Source organism: Ostrea edulis, chromosome 6, assembly GCF_947568905.1.
Source record: "Ostrea edulis chromosome 6, xbOstEdul1.1, whole genome shotgun sequence".
Lineage (NCBI taxonomy): Eukaryota > Metazoa > Mollusca > Bivalvia > Ostreida > Ostreidae > Ostrea > Ostrea edulis.
The window spans coordinates 45,478,399-45,492,302 of NC_079169.1; the positions used below are offsets into that span (position 1 = coordinate 45,478,399).

At 34.8% G+C, this 13,904-nt stretch overlaps 1 protein-coding gene and 1 pseudogene across 1 annotated transcript in view; one reads left to right on the forward strand and one right to left on the reverse strand.

Annotated features, from left to right (window-relative positions):
- Positions 1 to 557: 557 nt before the first annotated feature.
- LOC125648236 (probable ATP-dependent DNA helicase RecS) lies at positions 558 to 3,711 on the forward strand (annotated as a pseudogene).
- A 9,426-nt stretch (positions 3,712 to 13,137) lies between these two features.
- Positions 13,138 to 13,904, reverse strand: part of LOC130047281 (uncharacterized) — a 6,462-nt gene continuing 5,695 nt past the window's right edge. The window contains exons 5-6 of the mRNA XM_056141914.1: positions 13,656 to 13,731; positions 13,138 to 13,484 (exon numbers count right to left, since the gene is read on the reverse strand). Coding sequence (XP_055997889.1) covers positions 13,703 to 13,731 — 29 coding nt within the window. The 3' untranslated portion in view covers positions 13,138 to 13,484; positions 13,656 to 13,702. The remainder of the gene's footprint in view (positions 13,485 to 13,655; positions 13,732 to 13,904) is intronic.

Genomic DNA, 13,904 nt, shown 5'->3' on the forward strand with positions numbered 1-13,904 from the left:
TCTATTTCAATGTTTATAGTTCTTAATACCACGTGCATATCTGAAAAACGTTGTCATTAATTACCAGAACCCAGATACTGGAAAGTGGAAAATTACTAATCTAGCAGACAAGAAATGGTTGGTCAACGTCACAGCTCAAAGCCAATTAGACTTTGGTGTCGTCTTGTTACAAACAATGAACGATGGAACCTCTCACAAGATTTCAGGGAATCCAATATCAGGTTTGGCATCTATATATAATTGTATGTCGTTATATATACGCGCTGGTCTGTGTGTCTGTATCCCCCAACTGTTCGTTATTCATATATCATTATACATATAGTTGGATGGGGACATCGCATATTGTCAGGTTTGGGTAAAGTTATCAGCCGAGGGCGCTTCAATCTAATTAAAATTAGATCCTTTGATCCGCTCATCTACTACTATCGCTACACAAGGATCTAACAACTCCCCATAAGAGGTCATCTCAGATTGAACTTTGTTGAGAAAATAGCAGCCAATAAAATTCTAATCTCTTGACCAATCAGAATATCGCATCTAAACTACTGTTTGGGAGTGTGAAAAAATGGCGGCGCCTACAATCGACAACATTGTCGAAGAAATATTACCGGATTTTGGTGTGAACGCTCTGAAACCGGAACAGAAGGAAATAATTAGCAATATTACAAAGAAGAAAGATTGCATTGCTGTCTTGCCAACTGGGTTTGGAAAGTCGTTGCCATTCCAGGTTTACGATGCAGCTCAGAAACGAACTAGTCGTGAGGCTGGACATGTACTCGTATGTTCGCCATTGATAGGCCTGATGAAGGACCAGACCAAAAAGCTGTCTCACATCAGCTACTTAACCGTTGGCTACAAAGGTAATACTCATGATACGACTAAATGTATACAATGTAAACAAAAACCACTGACGCTCCATCAGGGTTGGGCGGTTAAAACCGCCCCGGTCAATACTCCCCAAGTGGTCAATAGTAATTTAAACTGTCCAATTTCCTATTTTTGTACATTTCTTGCAAAGATAAAGATAAATTAAGTCTTTTCATTATATGGATCAATTGTTGATTAATATTTTTCATTAGATAATCAAAATATTTTAATGTAATTTCATAAGTTTAATATAGTTGATTTGCTGAAACTGACCACAATATCTTTAGTACCTACCAGAGGGTCACAGTTCTATAGCATAGCTTGACAATTGGAGACAGACCTTTTAATACATGTACCTGGACAGATTAAGAATAAAAGGTAGCTGGACATTACCTGAGCACAGGAAGCAGAGTTGACAGGTGTTAATAAGCATAGGCAGGGACCAGAGATGACCAGTGTGCCTGTTATTGTTATGAAAACATCACCAACCCACCCCCTCAAATGTTTATTTAACACTTAAAATGAAGATTGATGAAACAATACTTATTAAAATGTAGGTAGTTCTTGTTAAACTAAGGAATTTGAAAAGAAACTTTTACATCTTCCCCAATTCAACAGAGTCATTTGTACATTATTTATCTAATATTATGACGTATAGGTTATTATAAACTGATAGTGCATGTTATGAATTACAGTGTTTACCATAATGGTCACTTAAACATTTAAAATAAATAACACAGACTATAATGACCAAATAATTTTCAATCGACCAGTATTAACCAGTATTGAACGGTTTTAACCATATTGATCATCGACCCGGTCAATACTCATATTGACCACTTTTTTGCCAACCCTACGCTCCATTAAATTTAAAGCAGTTCAGTTAACTTAAGAATTGTCATCATGAGAACTTATGCATTTCTTCTAATAGTACATATATTTCTAGTTAATGTATATGATATGATTCATTAGAACCTTCTTGGGCATACAGCATAACATTTCAATCTGCAATATGTTTATAAAAATTATAATATAAAAAAAGGAATAAAAAGCAGAGTATGCACTATTAGCCTAGTATGAGCTCAAACATAGCATGATACATTTTGAACATGATAATACTTCATGTATTACATGTAAGTACTCATAAAGAAAGGGGGGGGGGCAATTTGTGTTTCACAAACACATCAATATCAAGTGTTCAATATATACTTGAGATTCAATTCTTCTTTTTTTAAACTCATTTTTAAAACAGATATATAGAGAGAAAAAATATAAATTAAAAATTCTTAACATTAAAAAATGACAATTTTCCTCAAATAAGTATAGGGTAAGGCTATAGTTCAAATTGGAGTGGAAACACTGCAGATGTATTTAAGACATCCATTTTACCGTAAGAGAATAATTAAATAGTTTTTTTTAAAATTATGAATATCAGGTGAAAGTGCTTCTATGGACGAGAGAATCAAACGTGGAGACATTGATTTGATGTATGCTTCACCAGAGGCACTGGTTGGGGACCCGGAATGGAGGACAGCTTTCCAAAAGCTGAATGTTACCCTTATAGTGGTGGATGAATTTCATACAATATATACATGGTAGCTAGACTACAATTTTTGATTTCTTTAACAAAAATGTTTCTGCTGGAACTGGACCCCCCCTCCCCCCAACTCATTGACTATTTGGAATAAATCACTTACTTGCAATCTAATTAAAATTTTATTACATTTTATCAATTAGCATGAATGCATAATCTATTTGACTTGTTAATGATGTTATAAGCTTCTTTCAAATATATATGGCCTCTAAAGTTTTATATTCATGAGGGAAGATTATTTTACCCATACCCTAAAAACATCTAAAATATACTATTTCTTTCTAGGGGTTTACAGTCTGACAACAGGAAGGAAGCATTTAGAGGCTGGTTTGCACAATTAGGAGAACTGCGTTCTTTTTATCCCAATGCACCACTTTTGGCTCTTAGTGCAACCTGCTCTTTGAAAATCAGAAAAGAAAGCCATGAAAGTTTTGAATTTGAATGACCATGCAGAAATTACCCTTTCTCCAAATAAATCGAACATAAAGCTTATTGTGAAAAATGTATCAAATTCGGTTGAAATGGCATTATTATGGCTTATTGATGGACTCAATACACTAAAAGAAGAATTTCCAAAGTGTTTAGTATACTGCAATTCTATTAAGGATGCTCCATCATATACCAGTACATTTTGACAGAATGTCCAGATTTAATCCATTATGTCGAAATGTTCCATTCAGAATCTGCGGAAAAGACCAAAGACAGAATAATTTCTGCTTTAGGAAATCCAAATAGTGAATTGCGGATTATTATTGCCACAAATGCTCTGGGTTTGGGAGTGGACATTCAAGGATTTCATTCGCTTGTGCTCTACGGACCGTGGAGGTCCTTATCCAAGGAATAGGCCGGTTAGGAAGGGATGGCAGTTCATCCTGTGCAATACTGCTACATAATTCGTTCAACGTACGGAACACTGATTTAGACGTAAAAGTGTCATTCGTAATGCCAGTTGCAGAAGACTTTCCCTCATAAAGTCATTCTTGAAAGACTCTGAACTAGATAATATTCATGAAGAAATGGAAAAACATACTTGTTGTGACATATGTGAAGAGAAAGCAAGCGTGGTGACTGCCTACTTTTACCAATAGAAAAACTTTTGCAAATTGAATCAGAAAATGAGGATGAGTTAGAGCCTAATTCTGAACCTGATGCAACAGATCTGGAAAGTTCAAATGATTTGGAAGACTTGTGACTTTTCACGTACTCGTAGAAGTAGTACATGTATTATCATAATACCTTGTACATTCATATATGCAACCAATATGTAACAAATATCATGACTTTCAAAATATCTAATTAAAACTTATTCATTTTAGATCTATTTTTAAGTCTAGCATTTAGATCTATTTTTTAGTCTAGCTTTAAGTTAGATCTATCTATAGAACATGGTCATTACAAACAATTATGTGTATATATACTTGTAGAGATCTACAGTAAATTTCAACAGGACTTGATTTACTTGTAAGTTTTAAAATAGACAATAAGTGGGTGAAAGAATAGTACTTATAATTACTTGATAGATCAATACTTCTCTGTTGGGAATGCAGATACATTTACACTGTCAAAACAATGATCTATTAGTCATATCAACTAAATTGATAAAACATACAATCATGGTATTGCTGTCATGTCAATAACAAATTTAAGTGAAATTACATAGCATAGATTATGCGATGCATGTGTATATAGTCATATAAAATTGTATGATCCGAATTTCAAAGAATTTTGTCCACCTTGTAAAAACACTTTACAATCATAGCAGACATGTACGTATTATGATGCTATACCACATGGCATACATTATTTTACCCGTTTTAACCAGAATTATTTGGTTTACAAACAACTGTCACTCTGATTCCATTTCTAATGGCAAATGTATTTAAGACTGCCAAACATTAAACGGCAAGCAATGAAATATACAGTATTCAGGATTTTTGTTTAAACTTTAAAAACTAATTAATCTACTTTAGATAACTTTGTACAAAGGTTATCTAAATGAGCATTGGTCCATACAGCTTTAAACATGAGGGTCACGGAGTCCACAATATGGTGATGTTGGGATATGTCTCTGAATCATAGTTGACAGTTGACTCCCACTTTTGTTGAAAGGGTTTCGCTCGGCAGTTAACTTTTTACAATTGATTTCTTCTTCACTTTCTACAGTATTTCTATCGAGCAAGTCTTTTAAAACAATCTTAACATCAGCCTCATACGATGGCAAATGGTGGAAGCCCTTCCCCACACTTGTATTGCTAATTTTCTCTACATGTTTGGTCATTTCTACAAGAGAGGGTATTCCTTGGAATGTTTAAGGATACTATCCTTTGTCTGGTGACCCCTGCATGCAATTTTACTGTCTCTGTTTAGCATCTCAAGGTACTCGTCCAATGCAATATTATTGTTTGCACCACCTTGCACATTCACAAAACGATTAGCAATCAGGCGTTCGGTTTGCTGTGATGTGAGTAGCCCTGAAACAAGTGCAGTCAGGTGAATAGAACCAATGGTATACTTGGTTTTCCCAGTTTTGTGGTGAATTGGGAGTTCATATTTTGCCGATCTCACACAACGTTCTCCGTCACCCATGTCTACGGCATCATCTAGGTTTCTGTGTAACAAAGTCAGTTTAAAGAGCATACTAATGTAGTCCTTCAATTTTCGTTTTTCTTTGTACTGATTTTTCTTCTGCACCTTAATATTGAGGTTGTGTACTTTCCCTTCATGTGCTTTTAGAGATCCTAAACATGCATAACTCCTGTCACAGAAATGGCAATGAAATCTTTCATCCTGACGACATGATACCCAATAGTTCTCATCATGATTGGGATTTTCTAGCATTTCCCTCAAGGAAGAGAATATGTCATCTTCATTATCAAAGAATTCATTCTTTAAGATTGTACGACAAGTTTCATTCAGCCAGTTTATCTTGTCTTCATTACTCATTTCTATGAAGTTGTCGGGGAATGGAATCTCTGTGTCCAAGTCAGGAAGATGAAAATGTCGTAAAAAATCAACAACGCGCAAAGCATCTAAGACAGTGTAATAAAGTTGCTTGTAAAGTCTATATGAGTTCTTTACATGTCCCTTCACACTTCTCGCATTTAGAAGGTTTCTGTAATAATACATTGTGCAGGAGTCGCGTTCACTTCCTGTGTCATAGGTTAATTTGTGAATAGCCTGAAATACCAATTAAAATGTCCCAATTTCTTTTTCATATTTAAGATATTTCATATTACAGTATGACCCTATATCCTTTACATGTTTCCTTTAACATGTATGTTAAATGTAATATTTCTATTAAATACTTCATAATGGAATTGGTTTTTTTTAACATTCATGAAGGCAATCAACAAAAACCCTTTAGGCCACAAAGAAGCTTACAAGTACTCTCAATAACAATCCCAATACCTATAAAAAGTTCATGAGACGGTGGAAATCCTCAATTTTAGATATGAAGCCTTCTAATCTCTCTGTAGGCAAGTCTTCATTTCTCTAGACGCCAGCCTATTACCCCCTTTGTAAGAAATCCTGGATCCGCCACTGCAATGGTATTACATCAATATCAAACGCTACCTACATGTATGTCATCTAAATCTGGGAAATCCCCTAAATAGTTCATTATCTTCGCTGTCTAACTATGGTCTCTTGATATTTTCACCCTCTATCTGACTTTCAGCCCACACTATCTTTGTACATTGCAAATATTGTATTCTTCCACGTTTATAATTTTATTTCGAATATTGAATTAAGGTCACAACAAAATTTGAATAATGTGTGAATTAAAATCGAATTGAATTTTGGGAACAGAGAACCAGCGTAAATATTGTGAACATCACTTGTTTACAAGGAGGAATTATGTGGCCGATAGAGGACTGAAAGACTACCCCTCTTAAGCGCTAACACATGCGCCTACAATTAAGCTTTAGCGCATGCGCTTGGCGGTTAAAATGACTCGAATTTACTACTATTCATGATTTGAAAGCTAATATGTCAGTTGCGATAAATGTAATGTAGTACGATTTAATAAAATCCTCCGATGATATCTCGAGGACTCGTTTTAATGAATACAAACATTTCATCTGACAATCTCGCTCCTGTTGTCTGACATAATACTTGATTTACTGCTGACCATGATTCGTATTCATCAAATTATAAACTTCGTTATTTCAAACTTGATACTTCGTTTATTTCGGCAATATCCATATTTCAATCATGTCATTTCAGGTCAGAATTACACCATTGCTGTGGACATTGGGAATTTACCTGATAATTCAACATGTGACTCTGTTGCTTTGCTAAGCGAGAATGGATCGGTGGTTTCCCATCTAAATGTAACGGGATTCAAAATTGAAAATATATGGCGCTTCCTGGCTCCTGTCAACAATATCAGAAATTCGGCAAGTTTAGACCATGAACTTGATGAAAATAGTGTTACATATATAAAACAAAGATATTTATAAAATTTAGTTGTTACCATTTCCTATTGCTTTGTATCATCATGCTAGTTGAATATTTACATTTTCAATGCTTTTGCCAATCGAATTGATATTATTTTTCTTATGAATTCAATGCAGTTTTGAACAATGTGCGTATAAATCTTGGTAAATGTAGTATGTTTTCCCGGCTGGAAAATCCAACAGAAATGAAAGTAGAATGTAAATATAAAACAAACATTTCATTTATAAAAATACATGAAGTATAACGCATCAAGCTGGCGTACTTTTCAAGAAGCGCTAACGCTTTCAAAAAATAAAAATTATTTTTTAAGCGTTAGCGCATATATACTATGATAACTCTGAATTGTTTATTTCGTTTCAAGCCTCTATATATATATATCTGTAATACACTTATAGACATACAGTGTGCTAATTAATGGACAACATTCGCAAAGAAATCAATATCTGCGGACCAGAATGTACGTCATCAAACCAGTTGCAATAAAACTGACTGTAAAACCTGTTATGAGTAAGTTGTATCTCGATTCTATTTAAAATATCAAACGTTTTGTATGATGTATTTTTCTGAGTAATTTTAATCAAATTTTTTTAATTTCATACGCCGGGTCAATTAACAAAGACCTTTAGTGATTGTTCCTTGGCCAAGCACTAGACAATAGAAGTGAAAGACACAGGTCTTTCAGATATAATCGTAAAACGGAGATCACGTGTCAAATTAGGCGTTGGCACGTTAAAAAGCCCCCACTGGATGACTGCTGTAAGAGCTATGCATACACACATGTAGTTGGTCAATCAAACTAAAGCTAGTGAAGTCCCTACATGAATGAAAAAATATTGAATGAACTTAAAAATACAAACATTCTGTGTATTATTGTAATTGCAAAAGTTTCGTATTCTTAAAACATCAATAACAAGCAATATAAAAATGTTCTGTATTTCCCTCCAGGAGACCTAACACATAATATCAAAGAAATGGTATTCTACGAAGTTCTAAATTCTGGTGATGCAAGATCCGTTATCGTGGTTCAGGCGTCGGATGACCAGGGCTTTATTTTAGATCAGGATGTATCAGTGTTTTATTTAGAATCGGGGGAAATGGGAGCGGGAAATTTTACCATTCAAGCAACAGCTTGCCCAAGGATAGTGTATGTTGAAGTTAATCATTATTTTCTGCACATTTCGTACTAAGCTTCAGTATTTCCAAATATGGGTATACACTGCTCAATTGGCATTTTTATTACTTTCAGCAAACTAAACGTCACAGTTACAGATAAAAATTCGAGTGAAATACTACAGACTTACAGGAAAACTTACTCTGTAAGTTGAGACATGTAATACTGCTGGTGTTGTATTGTTGTTTATTGCAGATTAAGCTACATGTATCTTACACGTATCATCAGTTTCACCTAAATCATCTAGTGTTTTGTTTATTGGAATTTTTAGCCGAGTTGCAACGAAGTTGAACTCGGGTATTGGTTGGTGATGCGGGCGGGCGGTTGGGCGTCAACAATTGGTTTCCGGATGATAACTCGAAAAGTTTACAATCTAATCAAATGAAACTTTGATATATTGTTGGGTACCAGGTAAGGAAGACCTCTATTGATTTTGGAGAAAAATGATCAAAGGTTAAGGTCACAGTGACCGAAAATAGAATGAAAATTTCAGGAAAATTTGGTTTCCGGATGATAACTCCGAAAGTTTAAATCCAAATCAAATGAAACTTTGATATATTGTTGGGTACCAGGTAAGGCAGACCCCTATTGATTTTGGGAGAAAAAAGGTCAAGGTCACAGTGACCGAATATAAAATGAAAATTTCAGAAATATTTGGTTTCCGGATGATAACTCAGAAAGTTTAAATCCGAATCAAATGATACTTGAAGATATTGTTATGTACCAGGTAAGGAAGACCCCACAGGCACTCGACGTTTTAAATATCTATAATAAAAAAAAATTGTCTTCCTGTAAACATAATATTGACAAGGTATACCACGCCGCCATCTTGGTTTTCGTTTTTACCAGCTGCATCGCTTGAAAATTTCGGCGAAAAGTTCGATATAATACAATAATTAGAACCCTACCGTTTAGAAGCAACTCTGTCAAGGTCTTACCTCTCGCATCGTCATGGTGAACTGGAAATAAAGTCCATTTATCGGCTATAATCAACCGTCAAACATCGTCTACTGCTTCTCAAATGCGAGAAATCGCTGAAAGGTGGACGTACGTATACATAATTTTGGGATAGCCCTTTTTTCATTGGTCGATAAAATTAAAAATAGTAAATATTATAATTAGCAGTAAATATGTTCTAGTGAGCGAGGTAATAGATCTTGAACATTATTCTATTAATACATACTTTATTTTTTTAAACGTTAAACATGATAACTTCACTTATTCATGCATTCGTTTCTGTTGAAAGTAAATTTCATAACGTAATAAGAAAACTTCAAAATTGAATTCACACACACGCACGCGCGCCTACACGTGGGTATACTCTCAAACGTACACAGTAACATTTATACATCCAAATGCCCTGTCCTGCTTATCTGTAAATTTTCAGTGTTGTCACAATGGGTGACAAAACGTGGGTTGGAGTCGAAGCATGGGGGGGGGGGGGGGGGGGGGGGGGGGGGGGTCATGAACATTTCCAATGTTATTTGGTAATGTGATAGATTTACTAAATTTCCCGTGCCAGCCTGTCCCGAAACCACACAATTGTGCCGAGTTTTATTGTTTGCAGGACTGCAACTACCCTGCATTCAGTCCCCCCCCCCCCCCCCCCCCCGGCACAAGCGTCAGTGGGTACATTAGCAAGGGAATTCTCATTTGCATTATGATGTCAACTTCCGTCCCTAGATCAGGAGTTATCGCATTTTGAGGAGCAGTAGACGATAGTTGATGCTTGATTATATCTGATCAATGGACATTATTTCGAGTTTTCCATAACGATGCGAGAGATAAGATATTGACAGAGTTGTTGCTAGACGGTAGGGTTCTAATTATTGTATTATATCGAACTTTTCGCCGAAATTTTCAAGCGATGCAGCTGGTAAAAACGAAAACCAAGATGGCGGCGTGGTATACCTTGTCAATATTATGTTTACAGGAAAGACAATTTTTTTTAATTATAGATATTTAAAACGTCGAGTGCCTGTGGAAGACCCCTATTGACTTTGGAGAAAATAGGTCAAAGGTCAAGGTCACAGTGACTGAAAATAGATTTAAAATTCCAAAAGGATTTTGGTTTCCGGAGGATAACTCGGAAAATTTTTAATTTGAATCAAATGAAACTTGGATATATTGTTGGATGCCAGCAAAGCAAGGCCCCTATTAATTTTGGAGAACAAAGGTCAAGGTCACAGTGACCGAATATAGATTGAAAACTTCAGACAAATATCGTTTCTGGACAGTAACTCGAAAAGTTTAAAACTGAAATTAGTTCTTCACAATTATAAATATACCACGTCATTCCTGGCTTTACAATGTATCCCATGCAACTCGGCTCATGCACCCCCCTGGGTGCATATACTGATTTTCTATGTATCAATAGCTTGTTATACGTATAGCGATTCTGGTAATGTTCCTCGGTTCTTTGTTCTCTGTCGTCCCAACAAGAGTTAAGCCATCATGTGGAAACATCCTCGCTTTAGGTGAATAGACACGTCCGAATTCAGACCGATGCTATGGACATGTCAGTGTCACGAGTGTCCTTTATCGTGCTTACAACTACCAAGGCACAAAACCAACTACTCGGATTTCTAATGTGGAGATGCAACATCTTTGTAGCGACCATAGCACGAATCCACGACCTTCCGCTCAACAAATGGAGCTTCTGTGGCGGTTTCGAGATGGAATTTATCAGCAAATGTAGCTCATTGTCTTACTGGTTGCCAGCTTCCTTAAAAATACAACATTCGAATTATATTCAATCATTCAACATGTGTTATTTGTTTGGAACGATAATGCTCTCAGTATGGTTGTCATAGGGCCTGCCTTTGTATGTATATTGTAACATTTCATTGTAAAATTTCATTGTTTAAAATAATTTCATTTCCTTTGCCATATACTGTTTTTACAACATATACATTAAAGACATTCTATATAAACATGTTAAAGCATTGTGGATCATGGAACTTTGTTTTATGAAGGTTTCAGACATTGAAAGACCAGTTTGTAGCACAATAAGGACCGGTTCGTCTGAGTGTCCACCTGAGGCGATGAATACTGTTAACTGCTCGTTTTATCCCTGGAATGTTACAGCTGTGTTGTCCTTTTCTGGTACAAAGCTTTCAACAGTTGGCGTCGCCAATGAGGAGGTAAAAGTTGTTCACGATAATATTGAGGGAGTGGAGCAAGGTCCCATCATAGTCAACCTCAGGTAAATGATAGTCATTTATCATAAATGATTTATTTATTGATTGATTGAATCTTGTTTAACGTCCCTCTCGAGAATATTTCACTCATATAGAGACGTCATCACTGCCGGTGAAGGGCTGCGAAATTTAGGCCTATGCTCGGCGCTTATGGCCTTTGAGTAGGGAGGGATCTTTATCGTGCCACACCTGCTGTGACACGGGACCTCGGCTTTTACGGTCTCATCCGAAGGATCGCCCCATTTAGTCGCCTTCTATGACAAGCAAGGGGTACTGAGGACCTATATCATAAATGAAATAGATCGATAAACATACACAAAAGTATAATGAATATACACTGTGATCAGAGTACGTTTGTAAACGAATCACAACCCCAGTGAATGCTTAATAACAATATTAGTATCTTGTACTAGCCATACAAAGATTTGACATGTCTAAAATAAAATATAATTATGTACAATGTATTTATTTAGTGGTAGTTGCTGTTTTGGAAAAGTAGTCTTAAGCGCCATTGATGAGGACGGATTTCCTGCAAGATGTGTACATGTTTTGTCAGATGAACCAATTACAGAAGTAAATGAAGAAGTCCTCGATGATTATATCGCTGAAAGAAATGTACGATATTACAAATATCATCTACAACCTTTAAAATCAAACTTTACTATTTCAGTTTCATTAATGACTTTGGAATAACAGACAAATAAATTTAATTTGGAGTTAAAAGATAACGCCTTTTAAAACTTACTGAAATACCGACCGACCTCGATGGCATACCGATGCATGATTGTTACATTCAAATGTCATTTGAAATATGACAGAGAATAATCGTAATGCAAGGTGAAGATAACGAACAGTGATCAATCTCATAACTCCTATAAGCAATACAAAATAGATAGTCGGACAAACACGGACCCCTGGACACACAGTAAGCATCCCCTGTTGACCGTAATATAAAGCTCGAGTATTATCTGAACTATACTTTTGTATATATGAGTAATACGTATCTTGATTTATTATTAATTATTATTATTATTTATTAGGGAAATTATCACAGGATCTGGATCATTGTTTTATCGTCATTGACGTCACTCTGCTTGATAGTCATCGTCTTATTCGTTGTCATGGTGTTTAAAAAGAACTATAGGAAGAATCCTGACGTCATTGCCAAGCAGCTCAGCCAACGTCATAATCCAGCATACGTATTTCCATTCACATCCTCCTCCATTGATAATTAACCATATTGAGGTTAGGAGAAAATAGCTATTTTTGTGAACATCAAAGCGTTAAACCTGTTTGAAGATTTGATTTGATTTTTATATGATCATTTAAAAATTGTGAGTAATAGATTATGTGTGCAAGTTTGTATTAATCTTACTAAAAAGTAAGGCAAAGAAAACTTTTGAAGCTGGTTGCTTTTCAGACATAATTTGAAAAAAAAAAATGAAATGTCAAAGGAGTATTTTGTTGTTTGTCTCAAAGATACTGTACAATAATGCAACATATATACCCCTGGTTTGGGTTTTATTTGCGTTAATATGGTAACCATACCAACTATCCATTAACATTGTATTGAGGTACCGAATATGAACAAAGATATAAATATAGGATTTTTTTCTCATTATTTATCTTCATAGAATAGATTGATCAATCTTCGATTAGTTCAAGCTTACAATATTGAAACTATAACTTTTATGAAAATGGAATGTGGATAGATAAAAGTCACAGATATCGTCAAAAAGCAATTCTTGAATGTCACATATCTACGATGTACCTAGATCAAATCCTATAGTAGCAATGCCACATGAAATTTTTAACATTAACTTAAAAGGTTTTTCTGCATGTATTTGTTATTAGTTGGTCAAATGAAACATATTGCAGTTTATTTGAGCTTAATACCTTCAAAAATGAGAAAGTTATGGGTTTGTGAACATTCGATAAATTCATTTAAAATTTGAGGCCTGATTTAGAAACGGAAGAAAAAGTAACCCAGGTCTATATCTTTTTTATTTTTCGCTGTTTCCTCCTCAAAATTTCAGGATTTCTCCATTAGGTTCTTAGTTCAAACAAACAACTACTAAAATATGAATTAACAGTCTACAAATGATTTATTTATGATTTCTAATGATCCTCATTGAGAAAAATACAGTCAATAAATCCTACACAAATATCGGTCCATGGAACTTGAATCTTCTCCCTAAAAATGTAATAAAATCTAATTTACATCTTTTCCTTCTACTATACAATCTCAATCCACATAATTAAAGTGCAGCATTAATTAATTTGATTGTCAAAACAATTATAACATATTTCATACAAAACGGTAGCAAATTTACAGCTAACAAAATTAATTTTTTTAGTAACTTACCTACAATCAAGTTTTTCCAAAATTATGAAGAAAACTAGGGATGTTTCTCACTCTGCTGGGGGAAAAATTATGGTACCTGCAAGAAAAAAATATATAATGATATCATTTGTAGCAATTTAGCTAGGAAGAAAATTTTATATGTATCTACTTCCATCAAATATAAATTCAAAATATATTTGTTATTTTCCATAAAGAATTTTAATAATAATATAATTAAAAAAAGATAGATCTCAGAATTGACATTATACA